At 38.3% G+C, this 22,215-nt stretch overlaps 1 protein-coding gene across 4 annotated transcripts in view; it reads right to left on the bottom strand.

The window, feature by feature from the left end:
* The window catches only part of dennd5a (DENN/MADD domain containing 5A), a 64,676-nt gene extending 43,084 nt beyond the window's left edge, over positions 1 to 21,592 (bottom strand). For 3 of the 4 annotated variants that reach the window (XM_061963978.1, XM_061963977.1, XM_061963976.1), the window contains exon 1: positions 21,310 to 21,591. Coding sequence is in view for 3 of the 4 variants with exons in the window: in XM_061963977.1 (XP_061819961.1) it covers positions 21,310 to 21,409 (100 nt within the window). In the remaining variant the exon portion in view is untranslated. Of the gene's footprint in view, positions 1 to 21,309 lie in introns of all 4 variants that reach the window. The other variant, XM_061963979.1, reaches the window with a different exon arrangement.
* Between the last annotated feature and the right edge of the window lie 623 nt (positions 21,593 to 22,215).

Below are 22,215 nucleotides of genomic sequence, written 5' to 3' on the forward strand. Positions count from 1 at the left end.
GCACTAGTTATCAACCATACACGCTGTCTTAATAGATCACACGCAACACGCTTAAAGGTGCCATATGTAATAATTTCATGTCAAGTCATCATTAAATGGCCCTTATATGTGAAAAGGCATTAATAAATCATCCATCCATTTTCTACCGCTTGTCCCTTTTGGGGTAGCGGGGGGTGCTGGAGCCTATCTCATCATGTTCTTTTCAAATACCTTTATAACTGACAACGGTAGTTCAGCCGGGATATGCTCATTTCAAAATTAGATTAACAGCCCCGAAATCTTGTTATTGTTTTTATTTCAATGTCCCGCCCTCCACCGTTTGACCAATTACAAAGTCTGTGAGTGTGTCACATCCAGGTTGCCAGTTACGCACCGCCACCTTCGTCGAGCTACTGCCACTGGTAAAGTTACTAAACATGTCAGACCTTAGTAAATCTAAACGCACTGGCAAGACGGCGTCGATTATGCAAGTTACCTAACACAAGAATATAAACCAAGCTTTACTAATAGTCCACGCAATTTTTTTGTTTGCACACGCTGTGTAGCGCGTGGTATTTGAATCTTAGATCAAGCCATATGTCTCATTCTCTATTATGTCTACTATATTCGATTAAACTAGTGTAAAGGTGATTTGTGGGTGTTATTTCATGTCTAGAGGGCTGTCATAATTTTAAACATTGTATTCAGAAGGTCATAAACAGATTTTTATGCTCTGGTTATGAACATTTTTGATTCATAACTAATATTTCCTACTTTGCGGAAATTAATTTCCCACTGTCAGGTCTGGACTAAATTAACAGCGATAAATTAGGGACAGCTGTGGTAGATTCTATTGATTTATTTCATTGAAACACTTTTACTTCCAACAGTCTGAAATTTAAATTAGGGTTGCTGATAAGCCACTCACATTACAATCAGTGGTGACACAAAGTCATAAGGGATGGCCGATCTCTGCAGTCAACCCTTGTGATTGAATTTATTCTCTCAATTCTAATCCTAAAATGGATGGAAAAGCTTGTGATTGACTACAGATGTGTAAGTGGGTCTAAGTCCATTCACAACCAGCCTAATTAATTAACATCTCAGTCCAAAATGTTCTCAGAGACAGTGAATGATCCAACCAACCAACAGGTTTATTAAACTCTTAAACCCGTAAATCTTTAGGATTAAGAGAATTAGTATGTTGTTTTCTTCCACATCCCAAATGCTAACCTGGACCAAACACAGCCAGAACATAAATCTTAAAATTACATAACAGCAGTACGTTGGACAGAAATGCTGCTATCATAAGAAGCAACTGGAAAACTGTGTGTTCTTTTGGCTTATGCAAGTTGATGACACATAAATAAATGTGCATAAATTATCAATGTGGTATTAACAGCTACACCGTGTAAACAAACTGAGGGAACTAAATGTGAAGGGTTGATTGTGACAAGAAGACGGTAATCAGTTTTGATTGGATACACAGAAGTGTAGTTGTAGCATGACTCTCAACCAGACATAATGATAAAAAAAATCTAGTTACACCCTACAGAAATGTGTCACTTTTAAATCTAAAAAGAGTAAAAAAAAACATCTAATTTTGTATAACAAATTTTTACCCTGGTCCTAATACCCTTCTAAGAACTAGCGTATTCTGCAGAGAACATTTGTTTTTGGTATTTTTCTTTTGTCAGAGTTCAGGAAAAATTTGCCATTTATTCAAAAAACTAATTGCATATCAGGTTTCCTCCTGAGACACTAGTTCTCTGGAGGATATTTAGACTCTAGTTTTGCTAAAACTGGGTAAAAAGTAGCAGTAAAAGACTGACACACAGTAGCAATGTTTCTGTCCAGCATGCTAGTCATCAGTTGCATCATGTTGAAACAAGATACACAACAGACGACCTGAGCCCGTGTTTTTCATTATTCATAGAAGGCTATACAGGTGTCAGCTGGAACTCTCAGCTTCATTTTACTTTCATACTGTATGCATCACTTCAAGTAGTTTCCACTCTCAAAGAACAACCACATGGTTGGTTTTGAGTCATTTGGCAGGTGCCCATCTGCGGTTCTCTGAACAAATTATTCAATGTGATAGTTTCATAATAACACACAAACCAGTCAAACATTTACAGCTATTTTGTGTGCTTTTAGCTATAAAAACCAGTGCAAGTGAAATGTTATTAAATTATTTAGTTTGCAGTTGTAAAAACAGTTGTGTAACAATTAGGACACCTTAACGCAAACATATCTAGTCAAGAGCTGTGAATAAATGGGTGAAATTTGGCAAAAAAATGCACCCTTACTGATAGAAGTGGGAGGAAAACATTACCAATCTTTCAGTTTCACACTATCTTTAATCCAGGGACCACCCACTCCTATTTTCATACACGCACCATCCTTCTGTGGCATTTCCCAAAAGTTTCACCCAGAAAAGAACAAGGAAATCTTTGCTGAAGAATAATTGTATCTCTCCCATCGGGTGTTTTGTCTTAATTACTAAATGTGAAAAAAGGTTAGGGTTAAAACCCATGTGCATTACAAATGTCTCGGATAACACATCATTTGCCTTTAATGAACTGTGCTTACTGCAAACCAACATTGACGTACCAGCCACGTGAATGTTAACAGCTATTTCAAAGGGATCGTTTAATACAAAACCCACTTTTTTGCCTGTTAAGACCCGTTTATGTATTTTGAAATCCCATAGGTGCCGAAAATTTTAATTTACACCATAAAGAAGTTGAGGAGATATTTATAAAGTAATGTTACCTTATTCCAAATGAGCGGTTTGACCTTAGCCCCGACTTGTGACGTATTGCAACTTGTTACCATATCAGCAGATACCTCCATACGTTGTAAATGTTTATCGGTGGACTGTACTTTGTTTGAAAAGTACCGGTTCTGTCTATCTGTGGTGGTCCCGCGATGAGGTGGCGACTTGTCCAGGGTGTACCCCGCCTATCGCCCGAATGCAGCTGAGATAGGCTCGAGCACCCCACGCAACCCCGAAAGGGACAAGCGGTAGAAAATGGATGGATGGATTCCCAATTTTATTTATTTATTTATTTTTTAACAGGCATGACTGCGTGACTTGTCATGACATTGCTGGTTTTACGAGCAGAGGAGCATGTTCGGCAGCGCACAATCACGGAGTACTTACAAGCAGACAAGGTGTGTAGACAGAAAAGGGAGAAGAATGGATGCATTTTGGCTTAAAAACTAACAATAAAGGTGAAGTTATAACACTGAAACGCCCTCAGGAAGAGATGCTTTAAGACATGGCTAGCTAGCTAACAGCTAACATCCAGCCGCAGTCTGCAGTGTTTTAGCTACTTCTAAATCCCTAATCATCGCCTCCATGGCGACAAATAAAGTATGTTTCTTACAAGTATCATCCCTGCAGGACGAGGAATAGCTAAACATACTTCACTACACACCGTAGCTCACCGGCGTCACAATGTAAACAAACGCCATGGGTGGATCTACACCTGACATCCACTGTAATGATGCCAAGTACGGTAGCTAATCTAGTAGATACTATTATGATTACATCTACATTTTTTTATCGTCACAAAATCTTTTTTTCATTTAAAAAAAATCATATTATGTTAATAAACTCAGGAAATATGTCCCTGGACACATGAGGACTTTGAATATGATCAATGTATGATCCTGTAACTACTTGGACCGATACATAAATTTGTGGTATCATAAAAACTAATGTAAAGTATCCAAACAACAGAAGAATAAGTGATTATTACATTTTAACAGAAGTGTAAATAGAACATGTTGAAAGAGACCCCAAAATGGCTCCTATTAAGTGTGTTGTCTGTCTAATTATAAATAATGCAGACGAGGCGTGTTAACTGAGTTCTCAACGTTTACTCACAGCGTGCTCATAACCACATTCTAACTCCCAGCATACAACAACGCTTCTCAGGGCTACCGCGCATGCTCGTCACTATCGTATCATGCTGGGTAGTGTAGTTGTTATATTTGCTAGCTCATAACATCACATTAAGAGACACGCTTACGCGCTTAATTCAATACTCGCCGTCATTCCGGGTGGATTGACAAAAGACCTCCAGCCGCTAGATATTGGTGTCAACAGGGCATTCGAAGCTAGACTGCTAACTGCGTGGGAACAATGGATGACCGAAGGCGAACACACCTTCACTAAGACAGGGAGACAGCGAGATCCATTTTGGATCCCACATTCGCCCAACTTTTCAATTCGGACAACGAAGGAGAATAATTCGAGGGATTTATGAATGAAGAATAACTTCAGAAAGTGAGCGTTATGTTTATTTTGTGTGTTGTGACATTAACGTTCGAGCAACATTATGTTGCTATTGCTCTGCACTATTTTGAATTTTACTATGTTTGTGATTGCACATTTGCGTACATTTTGGGACAGAGTTGTTAGAACGCTGGTTTTTAATATATTATTAAAGTTTGACTGACCTATCTGACTGTTTTTTTGACATTCCCTTTAGCGCAGCGTAGGCGCGGCTTATAGTCCGGGGCGGCTTATAGGTGGACAAAGTTTTGAAATATGCCATTCATTGAAGGTGCGGCTAATAACCCGGGGCGGCTTATAGTGCGGAAAATACGGTAAGCAGATATTAACAAGTAGATTAATAATTAATTTTCTACCACTTGTCCTTAATAATTTTGACAAAATCATAGAATGAGAAATGACAATATGTAGGAGCCTTTGTTTGCTTACTTATCTAGTATGTTCACCATTTTATTTAAGGACAAAATTGCAAAAGGAAACATGCTTAATGAACCGTAAGATTTTTTGCTAAAATAAAGTAAATAATGCCATTTTTTGTGGTCCCCTTTATTTATAAAAGAATCAAAATACATTTTGGTACCGGTACCAAAATATTAGTATCGGGACAACCCTAGTATTGACACTTTTTTTGTTCCCAGTTTAAAGAAGTGGAGAACACATCAGAAGAGCCGCTATGCTAACCTTGCAAGGCCGATAGACTAATCGGGCGATGTCCACACAAATGCGGCTATACTTAAAATGCAAATTTTTCTATATTTTTGGAGGCCACCAGCGGGCCTCGCAGTGGGGCGAACCAGGTCAGAAGTACCACATAGCCCTGGCAGGCAAGGCTTGTTGGGTACAGGAGATGTGCGGAAGAGGTGTCGGCGACCAGTTTAGCAAGTTTTTGAGTACAAGAACAGCATACATTTTTGAGATGTAGCTCCTTAAGTAGTTCAAAAACAGCACTGAAATCCTGTCGTCGGCAAGCGATTTGGCATTAAACACTTAGTCTTTTATAATAGGCACATTTGAAGAATTATAGATACCAAACAGTTTATATCACTGTTTCCCAGGTGGGTTGGTAAAACAAACTTGAGGCTTGTGTAAAACAAACCATCTGAAATATTAAGGTCAAGATGCACGACATTCTTCAGCGATTTTGAGAAACCCATAAAACATTTCCAAACTGGGTCCAAGTAATTGCAGACACACAGAAATATGTAATCCCCTGATAACTTCCATTTGTTGAGCCAGTCATCCTCATTGGTTTGCTGAGGAAAGCTGAAAGGAAGAGTGTTTTGTTTGTGGAATTCTAAAGGATATTTGCATTTGAATAAGCAGAGCCAGCATGTGAACATACTTATGTCCCTGACTGCCCCATTTTAATGCAGCCGGGTCAAACATATGCTAATCGAGGTCATCATGTGCCAAAAGAACAATTCGGTTATTTATTTTAATTTTAATAATAAGTCCCTCCAGGATTTTCTCTGACCTTTTTTGTGGTTGTCATGGCCTAAAATGCCTGATTTTGTGGCAGTTTTTTTCAAAAATTTACAACAAAAGTTGCAATGCTTTAAGGTGTTTTTTCCCTAATAACATTGAATCGATTTGTGATTTTATTAATTTGCTAAAGGCAAATTGTTAAAGGCAAAGTTAAATAAAAAAAAAAGGTGCAGTTCCCCTGCAAGGTTACAAGTGTTCCTCGTAACCTTAAACTTCAACAAAAATTGGAAAAATACTGTATTGATGTTTTACTCATTTAATAGAACACAGACTTGAAAATAGACACTAAATGCAAATATCTACAGCTCAAATTACTGCACTTCTTTAATTATAATTACCGGTAATATTAGTAAGAGTTAATTATGATTACAGAGAGAAACCAAAGGAAGCCTTTGATGATGTCTGCTCTGCTGTCCACAAGTTAACATTCTTCATGTTTATTTTATGTTTAGAAATTGTTGGTTTGTCTGTCTTAAACATTCATTTATGTTCCAACACATTTATCCCAGCACGTTAAGAGCATTTTGTTGAAAGCCATCTATAGTGGTAATTTTTGTTAGTAAATGAGAGAGAGATTATCATCACACAACATCTCGGTCATGTAAATGCTGCCTCTTTACTAGGTCAAAGGAGAACATGTTCCTACTTGCCTTACCGTGGTCAAATAACGATTACATCAATAAACAGGGAAGTCAGAACCTAGTGTGTTACTAAATGTTAATATATCACATTACCCAGAAAGCTTAGCATGCATAAGTAACCCAGAAGTAGGTCTGAGCTATACGGGGAGAGGACAATTGTGCGGTTTGAGCAGTAAAGAGTTCATACTTGGTTGCTGATCCTGCTTCGTCTACACAAGCTACAAAGATAAGTTGATTAAACAGTTGACATGAGTGTTTTTAAGCAAAGCTCAGAGACTAATTTGTTTGGCAAAAATGACGGTGACTGGCCAAACCGTACGAGAAAGTTACGGACATCAGACAAAGTTTCGAGGCCGAGCATAAATTGTGGGGATTGATTAAATTTGCGTGAATTTGTGCGATCGCAACATTGCAAAATCCTTGAGGGATTTATGAATCCAGGCACCTTATTTAATCCCTGATACTATTTTCTGTAAACACCCATTATTTATTAGTTGAGCACCTGGGAAGCACACCTTCTGGTACTACCTGCAACTTTAAGAGACCTTGGAATACAGTGGCTCCAGGATGGCTGCACGTATGCAACGCTCAGCTAATCGATTGCTGGCGTTAGCTTCATACTTAAAGTGCAGCAATTAATATTTTCCTAAATGAGGCCACAAATAAAACAGCTATTTACCCAAACAGGGGTACTAACGCTTATCAAAAAATGTAAAGAAATCTAAGTAATTCAACAAGATTCCCTGATCATGAAGTTATGTAAAGATCACAAACGGTACCAAACTACATTGAACACATGCATTTCCTCAATATGTCCTCAGTAAGTCCTTTTGCTTATTTTTCTTTTTCTCTACTTGAAATGCTGTACAGCTTGGAGAGAATGCATGCACTGTACTCCAAAACATACAGTGGATATGGACAGTATGAATTGTAATAGTGAAAAAAGAGCACTTGGCTTTTAAATGACCACTATATTCGACAAAGGTACCGTATAATTCAAGTGTTACGAGTCAAAAGCTGGAAATGTGCAGGGAGAGTACACATCAAGACAATATTTCCGAAGTCCAAATTCCAGTGGAGACTGAAAGAATTATGGTTGCAGATATTATCACTCCATTACTGGTGCACTGCAGTGATGCTGACACAGGAGCACCTGTGGGATTTTTTGGGGTCAGACAGCAGAAATGTCTACACCATTTCCTTTTTTTGATCTCAAACTGAAACAATCGACATGAATAAGCCCCCTTTTTTCTACTTAAAATGCTGTACAGCTTGCAGAGAATACTGTACTCCCAAACGCACAGTGAATATGGACAGTATGAAATGTCATGGTGGATAAAGAGCACTTGGTTTTTAAATATGACCACCATATTTGACAAAGGTATATTTCATGGGTTACAACTCAAGCGCTGGAGAGTACACATCAAGACAATATCATCCGAAGCCCCATAAATGTTCCAGCACAGACTTAAAACACACAATTGTGCGACACAACTACATAAAAATGCAAGGTTTGAATCACACGCTTCACAATACTGTAGCCATAGTTGCAGGCATTGTCACTGTTGCAGGTGCACTGCATTGATGCTGATACAGGAGCACCTGTGGGATTTTTTTTGGGGTCAGATAACAGAATGTACTACTAACAGGAATTTCCACACCATTTCCTCTCTTTGACTCAAACTGAAATAATCTACAAGAATAGTCCCCACCCCTTTTTTCTAACCTGCTTCAACAGTAAAAAGCATTGATGTGCTGTAAGTAGAATGTGTGTGATCAGAGCCCAGATCTTACTGTCATGTTTGCATAGCTAGTAGGATGGACTATTATGGCAAAAATAGTAATCACGATGGCAAAAATAGTAATCACAATTATTTTCGATTGATATTGTAATCAAGATTAATTATATGATTATTCATTAATTTAAAAAATATGAGTATTTATTATAACACTAAAACTCAACTTTAAATATAGTTAAACACATGGATATAAATTAGTAACAAATAAACCCCAACAAGTAAAATAATAATAGCAATACATTTAAATAACAAAAGCAGTATATAAACAATAAAATTAAGTTTTTCCGTTTGAATGGTTTTAAATTCAGTTTTTTACCTTTTACACTTGTGCTTTTTGTGAAAAATTAAATGTAATAAAACGTTTGTGAATTAAATGCAAAAATCCTCACATTTATTGGTGCAATACATCTTTGGACAACTTTGACCAATATTTTAGGTCAAAGCATAATTGTGTAAATGTAGCAATAAGTGCTTTAAGTACATTATGCTTGTCCAAGGTGCTCTTTTTAAACATTTGTTTTGTTTGCGCAGACAGACCGACAATAATAGCGTGGCACACCACGTTATTATTGTTAGGGAGTGAAGTGTGCTGTGCTGTTGTTATCCATTGACGGGTAAAGAGCCGACTTACTTGAGGCTGTGGAAGAAAAAAAACAGAGCTTCCAAAATGCGACCGCTGATCTGTTTGTACATTAATGTTACATTGATGATGTCGTTCACAACAACACGAGCCGATGAGATGTGTTGTGGGTGTATGGATTGTTCTTGTTAGCTTCGTAGTTTAGTCGCTGTATTAAGAGGCCGTCTCGACATTGTTTAGTTTAGGACAGGCAAGTTGAATGTGTTGGGGATAAATGAGCGCTGCCGGACACATTTTCATTTAAGCGACATTTCACCTACATTTTTGTAAATTTCCCTGATATTATTTTGCCTTTATCAGCAACTTCCATTTTATTTGCCAAGTATGTGACACTGTCCACGGTTACATTAAAGCGGAAATCATATGGCCTTACTTTTTTGTTAAGTTTAGTGATCGATTAGGCATACTAGCACTGTGTCTGATAAAAAGCAGCAACCATGGTGACATCCCAAACTTCTAGTAGACATGGTCTTTTATTCACTCATTCACTCATCTGTTTCACCGTCACAAGTTAAGGAATTTGCATGCACGTTGCACGGCCCATCAATAGTTTTTTTTTCTCTCGATTATTGTTCTTTCATAATCGTGAGAAGCCATAATCGAAATCGAAATTATAATTTGATCACCGGTAGTTGTCCAGCCCTAATAGATAGGGCTGGATGATTACTGCAAAAATAATAATGACAAATATTTTGATTGATATTGAAATCACGATTACTAACACGATTATTTATTCATTTGAAAACATGAGTATTTATTGTACAACAAGGAATTCCCAGATATAAATTAGTAGGGATGTAACGGTTTTGTAGAAACCGCGGGATTACGGTTTCAAAATCATCTCAATAACGCTGTGACACGTGGCGGTATCAAATGAAAACTTGTGTAGATTTTTTCTGGGCCTTTTACTTTGACGGTTCTGAAACTTCCAGAATCCTCTGTGCAGCGTGGGTCCGCAATGTCGGGGCGTGAATAAAAAAGACAGAAAGCAGGAAGTGAAGTGTGTTCCACTTCGTAGAGGATTTTATATTTTTAAATCCGCTCCCTGTGTGTCTCGAGTGTTTCAAACCAAAACAGACTCTGTCAAGTTGTGCCATGCCGAGAGAACTGTTGTCGTTGTGGCTTGTGCAGCCCTTTGAGACACTTGTGATTTAGGGCTACATAAATAAACATTGATTGATTGATTGATTGATTGATTGATTGATTGAGAAGAGCGTTCTGTCATTATTCATGTTTTGATTTCACATTAGGGATATTTTCCGGGTGACGGTTCATCAATGGCTTCTTATATCAGTCAAATTCTCCCAATCGTTGTCGACATTGCAGTGAGTGAAAACATTTTTTTGCAAGTCCGCGTTCCTTTAAAAAGGAGTCACGCCATAGGGAAATAACTGCTGGTCTACTAATTAATAGGACCGGTTATCAATCAATCATTTTTTGTGTTCAACGTAAAACCGATATACGTTAATACTTCTGATTTGAACTTCGCAGGAGATTCCATTATACTCGCCCGCACTGCGCAGGGGCTGTAGTTTACTTCTCAAATGGGCACACTCAATAGCTACAGAAAAAAATAGATACTGACAGGAGTACTCCAAAATCTTGTTTGATACCATCTCATGCCACGGCATTATTACCAACATTTTGAAACAAAAATATTAGTATTTACAATATCGTTACCTCCCTAATTAAAGGGGAACTGCACTTTTTGGGGGTAATTTTGCCTATCGTTAACAATCATTATGAAAGATATGATGAGGGATGAATTTTTTTTATGCATTCTAAATATTAAATAAATTCGATCAAAAGTCTGCTTACAATGGATCCTATGGGAGCCATTCAATTCTGCCTATAGAGCCCATAAAAACACATCCAAATACCTCCTTTAGGGTTTTATATACATGATATGAGTATATATGTAACATAGTAACTGGCACATTTATAATAAAATGTAATATTTATATATTTTGATCTTTTTAAGCATACGCGGCGCATTAATTTAAAAAACACATCACAACGTTTGCATCACTGATTTCCGCTTACTGCTGATTTTATGAGAGCAAAAACTTAATAAAACATCCCATACTGTGCAATGTCTGCAGTTATTAGGATGCAGACTGCTAAAACATTGAAGTATTCCCATTTAGATGAAGAATGTCTCTTAATCCTCGGGAAGAAACGGGTTGGAGGCAACACAAACGCTTTTTGTGTTGTCCTTGAAAGTTCCAGGTGCTAAACTGGCTGTCAAAGTGTCCCAACTTGTCGGAATACCTACTCAGACGTCTCATGTCCAGGTGAGATGCATGATTTATGATCTACAATGAACTTACAGGGAAGCGAGGAAACAGCAGACCGCTCAATGATGTAAACATCAAACACGGAAGTGATTACTTTGCCGCTATAAATAGTTTGTCTGCGTTATCGCTTATAATAACAATTTCACTATCCATCCATCCATTTTCTACCGCTTGTCCCTTTTGGGGTTGCTGGAGCCTATCTCAGCTGCACTCGGGCGGAAGGCGGGGTACACCCTGGACAACACAGATAGACAGACAACATTCACACTCACATTCACACACTAGGGCCAATTTAGTGTTGCCAATCAACCTATCCCCAGGTGAATGTCTTTGGAGGTGGGAGGAAGCCGGAGTACCCGGAGGGAACCCACACAGTCACGGGGAGAACATGCAAACTCCACACAGAAAGATCCCGAGCCCAGGCTTGAACTCAGGACTACTAAGGACCTTCGTATTGTGAGACACATGCACTAACCCCTGTGCCATTTCACTAATACTTGGTTAATATTCAAGTCATGAAATGTAAATGGAGTATTGTTGGCGCTTTCTGAATGGTTAGCCATCGCATTTTATGGGCGGAATAGTGGAGGTCCCCTTGGCTCTGCTGTACGCTGACTTTTATTTACATTAATTTAATATTTAGAATGCAATAAAAAAATCCATCCGGCGTCATGTCTTTCATAATGATTGTGAACGATAGGCAAAATTCCAAAAAAAGTGCAGTTCCCCTTTAAGAGTCAAATATGCATCCAATTTTGTGATACCGCAACATTAAAATCCTTTCTTAAATGAAGCAAGTAGCAAATTTGTCTGAGAGGCTGAAGACAAGTGACACATTTTCACAAAACAGCTTTCCTGTCACTCCAAATAAAAATCTGGCTTCATATTTTGGCCTCTATGTACAGCTAATGAAAGACCAGTGAGAATCGCATGCAAGCATTTTCACAGTCTACTATTGCAAGGTTAGCACTTTTAAATGCACCCATTCTGCATTCAAAAGGCCTTTTCAATGTGCAATTGCCAGTCTCGGGTCGTGCAGGGCTAATATGGACTAGACTGCCATGTTATTTTTACATTCATATGCAACAGCACTTGCAAATTAAGTCAACATCTTTTGATTTGCATGAATTCAAAGAGAAACCTCATTGTTAAAGTGAAAATCGGAAGTGTGCGTGGGGGGCGGGGGATTCTTTGAAAAGCAACTGTTTAGTGTTTGTGATATTGCTTTGGTAGCAACACTCTCTCTTCAACTTTAAACACTTTGCATACTGACTCACCACAGACAATTCACACTCACGCTGGACAGGTTTGAGTGAAGAGATAAACACTGTATAGTATTCAATAGTTGACCATCTTCCAAAATATCAAAATTAATGCTTTGTATGAATATTACTGTTAAAATAAACGAAACGAAATTAACATCCTATTAGACGTCATCGCAGTGAGAGCAGACATTGTACAGGAAGCTATTGTTTTATGAGGTTTGTATTTCTTGTTTAGCATTTAGCAATACTGCTACATGATGCTTAGTGTTTCACTGGAGCTGGATCTGTTTAGCAGAGCATCTAAAACGTGCACCTCATCCTCCTGATATTCAGGATTCAACAGTATAAGGTTCTGGATAGAGATGTCCGATAATGGCTTTTTTGCCGATATCCGATATTCCGATATTGTCCAACTCTTAATTACAGATTCCGATATCAACCGATACCGATATATACAGTTGTGGAATTAACACATTATTATGCCTAATTTTGTTGTGATGCTCCGCTGGATGCATTAAACAATGTAACAAGGTTTTCCAAATTAAATCAACTCAAGTTATGGAAAAAAATGCCAACATGGCACTGCCATATTCATTATTGAAGTCACAAAGTGCATTATTGTTTTTAACATGCCTCAAAACAGCAGCTTGGAATTTGGGACATGCTCTCCCTGAGAGAGCATGAGGAGGTTGAGGCGGGCGGGGTTGAGGTGTGGGGGTAGGGGGGGGGGTGTATATTGTAGCGTCCCGGAAGAGTTAGTGCTGCAAGGGGTTGTGGGTATTTGTTCTGTTGTGTTTATGTTGTGTTACGGTGCGGATGTTCTCCCGAAATTTGTTTGGCATTCTTGTTTGGTGTGGGTTCACAGTGTGGCGCATATTTGTAACAGTGTTAAAGTTGTTTATACGGCCACGCTCAGTGTGACCTGTATGGCTGTTGACCAAGTATTGTTGTTGGCTCTCACAAAGTCTGCATGATTTGCATTGTTGTTGGTGGGGAAAGGATTTGCGGTTCCTACCTCTACATCACGTGATCACGTGACTGGCTTCCTCATTAACTCTCAAAATGGCTCGGGAATCTCTGTGAGATTGATACTATTTTGACCATATCTATTTACTCGCAAACTTTGAGAGTCATACATCAGATATATATGATACTAGCTTCAATATAGAAGCAACTTGTTTTTCCACTCTACTGGTACTGTAAGAGAAATTGCAGTTGCATCAGGACCCCTCCTGCAGCACACAGTTCTTATGCTGAATGAATGATGACGATCGCCCAACGTGCTAAACGTGCTTGCGGACCTGGCAGCAAGAAAAGAGAAGGCAACACTTCAAACATGGACATCTAACGGAGCAGCAATACATACTAAATTCAAGGTGAAGTTATATCATTACTAGTGACACAAATATTAATTTGTTACTGAGGAAGGACAGCTAACATGACACGATCAGAGAAAAGAGGCACAGGCATAATGTTATGTTTTACTTTAATGCTAAAATTAAGTTAACGCAGCAAATTAATAAAAACAATATAGACACTTTGAAGATCCAAAACACTCATTGATAAATTGTAAACAAGTCTGTAAAACATGTTGAGATTAGATTTTAAGCTACGGTCGACTTTTATTTATTTTTATGAATCTTTTAAAAAAGTGTCTTTTTTTAATCAATATTTATGTTGTGATCTTATTAAACCACAAAGTGATTGCATTCATTTGGAAATGTTTTTTTGTTTGTTTTTTTTACAAAGAAAACACTTATGATTTGTGACTTGAGTTGCAGATTTAGCAACAGGAGATTACCGGTACATTAAAAAACTGCACTTTATTATTAGTTATAAAGAAATTACTAAGTTATTTTTGTTACATAATTTAAATATATATGTTCCACTTTCATCATGTTATATTATAATGTTTGAAAATGACTCAGAATCTCATACCCACCCATACATAATTGTGTGACAAATCAAGCCCTATTTCCACCAGCACACTTCAGTACAGGAGGGTACACAAGTTGCGTGAAAGGTTGTAACAGGTAACAAAACAACACACTGACACCATACCCATTTTGCAATCTCTGGCTTTTGTGCCAACAGTAACGAATATAAAAAAACTGCATTTAAAATTTACAGCAATTTATAAGAGGTGCACTATTAACAGGTTTCTGGTTTAAGGTAAACATAGCACAGAGCCCTGTACTGTGTCTTGTTCCTCTTTGTGGAATTTATTGACTGCTATGACATCACTACTGACATATCTGCCGCTTTATAAACCGCCTAACCACAAAATTGTCTCATTAGTAAATATTACCTTTTTTAAAGGGGAAGACCAGAAACTATAAAGTGCACCTTGGTTTCACTTAGGCCTGGGCGTATGGCCTAAAAATAAAATCTCTGATTTTTTTCACCAAAAATTGGATGAACAATTTTTTTTAAATTATTTTCTTTAACAAAAAAAAATTATGAATATAAATGAAAGATATAAATCGAAACATGTTTTGCTTTTTATTTGATCAAAATCTAGTGTACTGCATACACTGCATCTTACTCTTGGCAAAATTTTAATCTTTATAAAGTTGGATCTTTTTCAAACAGACATAAATTGGACTTTGTATAATATTATTTTCAAAAAACTAATCAGATGAAACAGATGACATTTACCTATGTAGCTAGTTCCGGCATAGTTACTGTGATGCCCAGGCCGAGTTACACTTTCAACTAAGCAACTTTACTCCAACTCCGTACTTTCCACTGATAATAAAAACATAATAGAGAGGTACGACTAATGTTTTATACACACAGAACATCACTAATTTCTGATTGAAAATGAACAAAAACAGAGGTCGTAATTAAACAAAAAACATAACTGTTTAACAATAACTTATAATAATGTTATTCAGTTAAAGCATGACTCTTTGTTGAGTCACATCTTAAATATTTTTACATGTGTATTTCCAGTGCAGTATTTGTAATATCGCTGGGCATCTTGTATGGCACTATGGTCAGTCAACCCCTTATCAGTTTACTGTCTACACACACACACATACACCACGCACAAAGAAAATATTCCATCACTTTGTTAAGATTGATTTACAGCGGAGTCATAAAATGCAGGCGACATCAGATTGAGAAAATATTTGTGTAATAAGAAAAGTCTTCCAATAGGGTGAGGTAAACACCAAAAAACAAACACTATGAATAGAAATGCAGGCCTAATGAATGATGCGAGACATAGATTTACTATTCATAGAATGTTCTTAATAAATCACTTACTAAGCAGGATTACTGTATTACAGAAAAACACAGAGCCAATGCTTAAATAGAAGTAAGCGGAGGAAACTGCTCCTAACAAAAGAAAAAGTTTGGACTGCCAAAGATTGCTTGCAAGACAAGCTAACCATCGCTAATCTTCCAAATTCAAAACCTTAGAACCCTGACAACAGAGGCAAAGGATGTGGGAGAGAATAGAGAATTAAGTAGTCTCCAACACAATGTATGATGTTAAATAATATGGGAGACAGGCTTACTGAAAGTTGAATGATATACTGTAGGTACTTGGCTCAAGAAGTGTAACTCATCAGGAAGTGATGAGTTACACTGGAACACTTCATAAAAAGGGTTGGGCTAGAAAAGAAAGTTAATGTTTTAAAAAGGCAAAGTGATCACATTTAGGGATGTGCAATGGATCGGCCACTGAGTAGTATTGGCCTGGTTTCCATAAAAACTTATGTGATTGGCCTTTGCCGATTAAGGCCAATCACAAGCGCTGATCTTCTTCGGCTGACAAGCGGCTAGCAGTTTATTATGTGCGTCAATACAAAATGTGCTCCCCTAAACTAATAATAATCAACAATCAAGTATTACTATCACTGGAGGACGAGGTTAAACATGTTATATACCCAGAGAAAGCCAGGAGCAGCCATGCTATAGCTAAGCTAGGCTAGCTTTAAACAACACCAAGAAAAAGGTGCTTAGTAAAGTTAAATAAGTGTAGATGGAACTACATTACAGCAGAAGGTAAGCAGCGATTAACAGGAAATCAACAAGTAGATTAATAAGAATTTAGAGAGAGGATAATATAACAATTGTGGGACGGCGTGGCGAAGTTGGTAGAGTGGCCGTGCCAGCAATCGGAGGGTTGCTGGTTACTGGGGTTCAATCCCCACCTTCTACCATCCTAGTCACGTCCGTTGTGTCCTTGGGCAAGACACTTCACCCCTTGCTCCTGATGGCTGCTGGTTAGCGCCTTGCATGGCAGCTCCCGCCATCAGTGTGTGAATGTGTGTGTGAATGGGTGAATGTGGAAATACTGTCAAAGCGCTTTGAGTACCGTACCTTGAAGGTAGAAAAGCGTTATACAAGTATAACCCATTTATCATTTATGATGTGTCAGCATTGTCACAGTCTATCCTGGCTGCACTCGGGCAAAAGGCGGGATAGGCCAAGTCTCCACTTCATCATAGGACAATCACACTCTAGGGCAGACCTGGGCATTCTGCGGCCCGCGGGCCACATCCGGCCCTTTGTGCGTCCCTGTCCGGCCCGCGTGAGGCCAATAATAAATTACAAAATAAATTTTAAAAAGTATCTATGTCGAGTGTGCAATACAACGGTGCTGCTTTTGTTTTGAAAAGTGTTATTTGTATTACTTCCGTGTGGACGTATGCGCGATTGTGAGTGAATGTGAACAGCGCCAATCACAAATTACAAAATAAAGTTTAAAAAACATCTATGTCGTGCGCGCAATACAACTGTGCTGCTTTTATTTTGAAAAGTGTTATTTATGGATGTATGTCCGTGTGTAACCTGTGAGTGAAGGTGCACAGCGACAAGTGATGCACAAGTTTACCCCCGAGACGCTAAAAAGAGAAAAGTTGATGACGAATGCCGTGTTTTCAACAAGACATGGACTGCCAAGCAACGTTCCCTCTAAGGTGTGCGCCTGCGCAATTGCGCACCGCTCACGCGTCCTTTGCGCACAGCAAATTAATGCCACGCAGGAAATCAAAAATCCCATCTGAACTTTAAACAAAATAAACACATTACAATTTATTCTGTATGATTTTGCAATGCAACTCTGTGAGAGACAGGTGACAACAAGAGTGGCCCCAATGAATAAAACAATCTTTGTCAACACAGTTCAATTATCGTCTGTCGAGACACTTTACGGACAGGAATTCCATCAATCACTTTATTTAGCAAAACTGTTTTTAACCACTCCAAAAACATGAGTAAAAAAAACTTTTATCTATAAAAACTGGTAATTTTCTGCCATACAAACCAGGCTTAAACCAACGTTATCATCCGTCGTTTCAACAGAAGCCGCTCGCTCGCTCACCTGCACCAACACAAGCACTCATGGCAATTAGCCAGTGCTGCGTTTATGGCCACACAAAAAGTCGGACAACCCCAACGCCACACAACGTGTAAATGCCAGGTTGTAACACTCTGACTCCACAATCAGATGTGTGCTTATTTTACTGCCATTTATTAAGAATGTTAATCTAAGGATATTATTCTTGAAATTGTCACTAGATTTCATAAATGCTAATAAAAAGATGTATTTTACAGACAGAAAGTTACAGGAACTAAATGTAATCTCTGAAAGGGGTAACATTTCTTTTAAAGGCAGGACCCGCAGCCAGACATACAATACTAGCACTTAGGTCAAGAAAAACATGTTTTTTTGTTATTGTCATTGTAAGAGGGCAAAATCACTTATATCAGAAAATGATTTTAATAAAACATTTAAATTGTTATGTCAGGTTTGGGACAAGTGTGACGCTGGTGTGGCCACAGTGTGCACGTCTGATGTTGCTCACATGTGCTCCACTGAATGCTCAGGGAGTTTGTGCGTTTGCTCACACACATGAAAAATTAGAGGGAACATTGCTGCCAAGTATTTCTTTACAGAAATTAAAGGTAAAGCCGTGTGCTTAATTTGTGGTACACATGTTGCTGTGTTTAAAGAATATCATTTGAATCGCCACTACATGACGAAGCACGAGGAAAAATACCGGAATCTGTCCGATGAAGCACGCGCAAGGGAGGCTGATGCGTTGATGGTAAAACTGCAAACCCAACAAGGACTTTTTGCCAAATTTCACACCCCCAGAATGCAGCCGTCAGGACAAGTTTCGTCATTTCTCACAAAATCGCCATAAAAAGTAAGGCGTTTTCTGACGGAGAGTTTATTAAGGAGTGCTTATTGGACTCTGTTGCGCTGAGATGCCCTGAAACTTGGAGCTTCAGCTGAAGAACAGAACGGCCGACTTTGACTATTTTTCGCTGGCTTTGGATGAGAGCTGGGCGATGTACGTGACACCGCCCAGCTGCTCATCTTCTTACGTGGGATAACTGCAGACTTTCAAATCACGCAGGAGCTGGCAGCCATGCAGTCAATTAAAAGAGACAACCACAGGTAATGACTTGTTCACATAGGTAAATGCGTGTTTGGACATGTTCGGACTGAAATGGGACAAGCTGGCAGGTGTGACAACAGATGATTGTCCAAATATGACGGGGAAAAATGTTGGACTTTTAAAGAAGATGCAGGATAAACTTTAAATTAACCCTGTGAAGAAATTGACATTTTTGCATTGTATTATATACATCAGGATGTGTAGCGTAAGACAGTGTTAAAAATAAAACCATCAAAAGCAATCTGCTTTTGGTATAAAGTTAAGTTAGGTTGTAAATTTGGTGGTAAATTTTAAATGTGCTCTATAAATAAAGTTGATTTGATTTGATAAATGAAAGTATTATTATTATTAATTATTATTATTAATCTTACAGTATATCAAAAATAATGTTGAGCAAAATTTAATTGAAATATTATCGATGTGGCCCTCCAGCAGTGCTCGGGTTGCTCATGCGGCCCCCGGTAAAAATTAATTGCCCACCCCTGCTCTAGGGACAACATAAAAGGCGGATTGATCCATAAATTGGTGGTGTCGATATTAGGGTAGTATTAGTATATGAGCGATACTAGAGTGATCAAATTGATCTATTTATTTTCTCCAAATCATTGTTTTTGTTAATGTTTACAAAGTCAGGGAATAATTCCCTAGACACAGGAGGATTTTGAGGGAAAAACCAAAGGATTTAAATGGGTAGCAAATAGTAGTTTTTGTTTAGTTATTCTTTGCTTTTCTGCACTGATATTGGTGAAGCTCTAATGCCATTGTGCTGATGTATAATGACAATAAAGGCATTCTATTCTATACTATCTTATTGTGAACTATTGACATTGTTTAGATTAAACAATGTTATGCAATAGAAAAGAAAAAACTACAAAATAAATATTGTGTTGATATTGTTCCAACCGATCATCCATGAGTGAGATTGTCCAACACCAATACCAATGCCGATCTATTAAGTATACACTTTTCAATGTATTTATGGTGAGTGCTACTGACAGTAGCACTCACCATAAATACATTGAAAAGTGTATACTTAATAGATCGGTGAGTGCTACTGACAGTAGCACTCACCATAAATACATTGAAAAGTGTATACTTAATAGATCGGCATTGGTATTGGTGTTGGACAATCTCACTCATGGATGATCGGTATCGGAATTGGCAGCATAAAACCTTGATCGGAAAATCAAAGCCAGGAAGTGTAGAAATCTGTCTGACTGAAATAATGTGATTATGACTGGGCTTCAAATTACACAAAGGCCTAATGTCAGAGCAGCTGATAACCGCTGTCGCTTCAACAAAGCCCTGGTGGCCAACTTTCTGCAATCAAATGGGGTGGATGTCAACAACATGGACAGATGCATTCCAATATCTAGCAGAAATAACACCACATCCTCATAAAGCTCACCAATAAAAAAAGGTGGCATTGCTGAGACACAGAGTCAAAATGAAAGGAACAAAAGTCTACATCAATGAACATCTGACAAAAAGCAACACTAACACTGCAAAGAAAACATACCTGATGAAGAAGCAGAGGAAAAGTTAGGGCACTTGGCGCGCCAACTGTAAACGCTACATGAAAATCTACATTAAGTTGAATGTAGAACCCGAGGAACCGGACAAATACTAAAGACGCGTCATTTCCACGACAAGGAAATAAAAGACAATTTACAAAGACTTTTGTGAGTCAACAACAACAACTCTAAAAGAACACCAGCGTATGCCAGACTCCAATATAATACTGAATACATTACATTCATTGATAATCAACACTTAATGCATATCATGGGATTATTTATGAAGTGTGCAATGCAGTCAAAATGCTGGCCAGTATGTATGTAGTCTCAATGTGCTTGCTTTTTATTTTCTTATTATTATTTGTGTCTCCCTTTCTTTTACTACAGAGCGAAAACGTGATGTTCATATGCAAAAGTTATGGTGTGAACTATAGAATAATTATTCGGTAAAATACATTTTCCTACTCCTTTCCAGATATTTTGAATTGTGCAAATGTAACCATGTGATGTTCTTTACCGCAACTTGCTAAACAAATACGTCATAACCAAGAACTTATTATTCAAGTGTAACTAATTGGTCATCCACTGTCAATGACGTATTCATTTGAGATATCACATCATGTACATCCAAACATAAATGAAATGTATGTTTTGTATAAGTAGGAGTAAGTGTTCTATTTGATGGCGCAGGACGTGAGGTTGTGCACACAAGATGTCAGTAATCTTGTGCCGAGCACTGCAAACAAACAAGGCAGTGGACGTGAACCGAGTCAGGCCTGTAGCATTACCATTAGCATCATATACCATGTGTAAATAACAATACAATGTGCTCGTTTGGAGGAAAAATACACGAAGCATCGGCAAAGTTGCTCCAAAAGGCTGACCGAACATTCCAATTCTTTCAATTGTAGCACAACGAAAGGGGCCCAGAATGTCCCCGATGGTCGGCTAATATGCTCACCGGAGAGTTCGTCTGGTTCCAGCCCGCTTTCGGTGTCGAGTCCGCAGACCACAAAATAATCTGCGAACCGACAGGAGACAGGGCTGATGCCGGTGGTCATTTTGAGACTGCTCCGGTGGCTCCCTTTCCCCCACCACAGGGAGCATATTAGGTGAAGGAGAAGAAGTGTTTTGTCTCTGCCATCACGGATGATACCTACAGCGCTTCTGTAGAACCACTAAATCTCAACCAGCCAACAGAACAGAGCGAGCCTTTTACTCACCACTCCATAATGCCAACTTACTTCCGCTTTAGGCCCTCCGAAATAAAACACCCTCGGCCCCTTTGTTGCACTGCATACATTTCTCAAACACACGAAAATAAGGCAAATGCGCCTTTATAAATCACATAAAAACACCCAAGTGACATTTGAAGCATAACATCAACTTATTATACAATTTGTAAATGTAAAGTAAAATCTTATTTTGATCAAATTCACTAAGCTTCCGGTTAAAGTATAATTTACTAACTTCGCAATCCAATCGTTGCAGTTCTACTTAAAATCCGTTTTGTAGCCGACAGACCAGCTGTCTATCAAGTTTGTCTAATCATGTTCGAATTAACCAAATGGGATTGTTTCGATCATTTGCGATAACTTCCCACTAAATGCATATCATTTTCTTGACAATGGCTGCAGCCTGCAGAACGTAATGGCAATTTTTTTCATCAAACTCTTGTAAAACATGGATGGATGAATGAATGTGACTTTGTCCTCTTCCTGACAGATAATGTAGATTTGCGCAAACCGTAGACTTAATTCTCCAAATTTGCTGGTCAGTTTCACAGTGCAAGTCAGGCAGGCAGGGAGAAGGGAAGGTGTCGCCCTCTCGCGGTATCTTCTCCATATATTACATCAGTGTTTTTCAA

This window comes from Nerophis lumbriciformis, linkage group LG06 (genome assembly GCF_033978685.3).
Source record: "Nerophis lumbriciformis linkage group LG06, RoL_Nlum_v2.1, whole genome shotgun sequence".
Taxonomy (NCBI): domain Eukaryota; kingdom Metazoa; phylum Chordata; class Actinopteri; order Syngnathiformes; family Syngnathidae; genus Nerophis; species Nerophis lumbriciformis.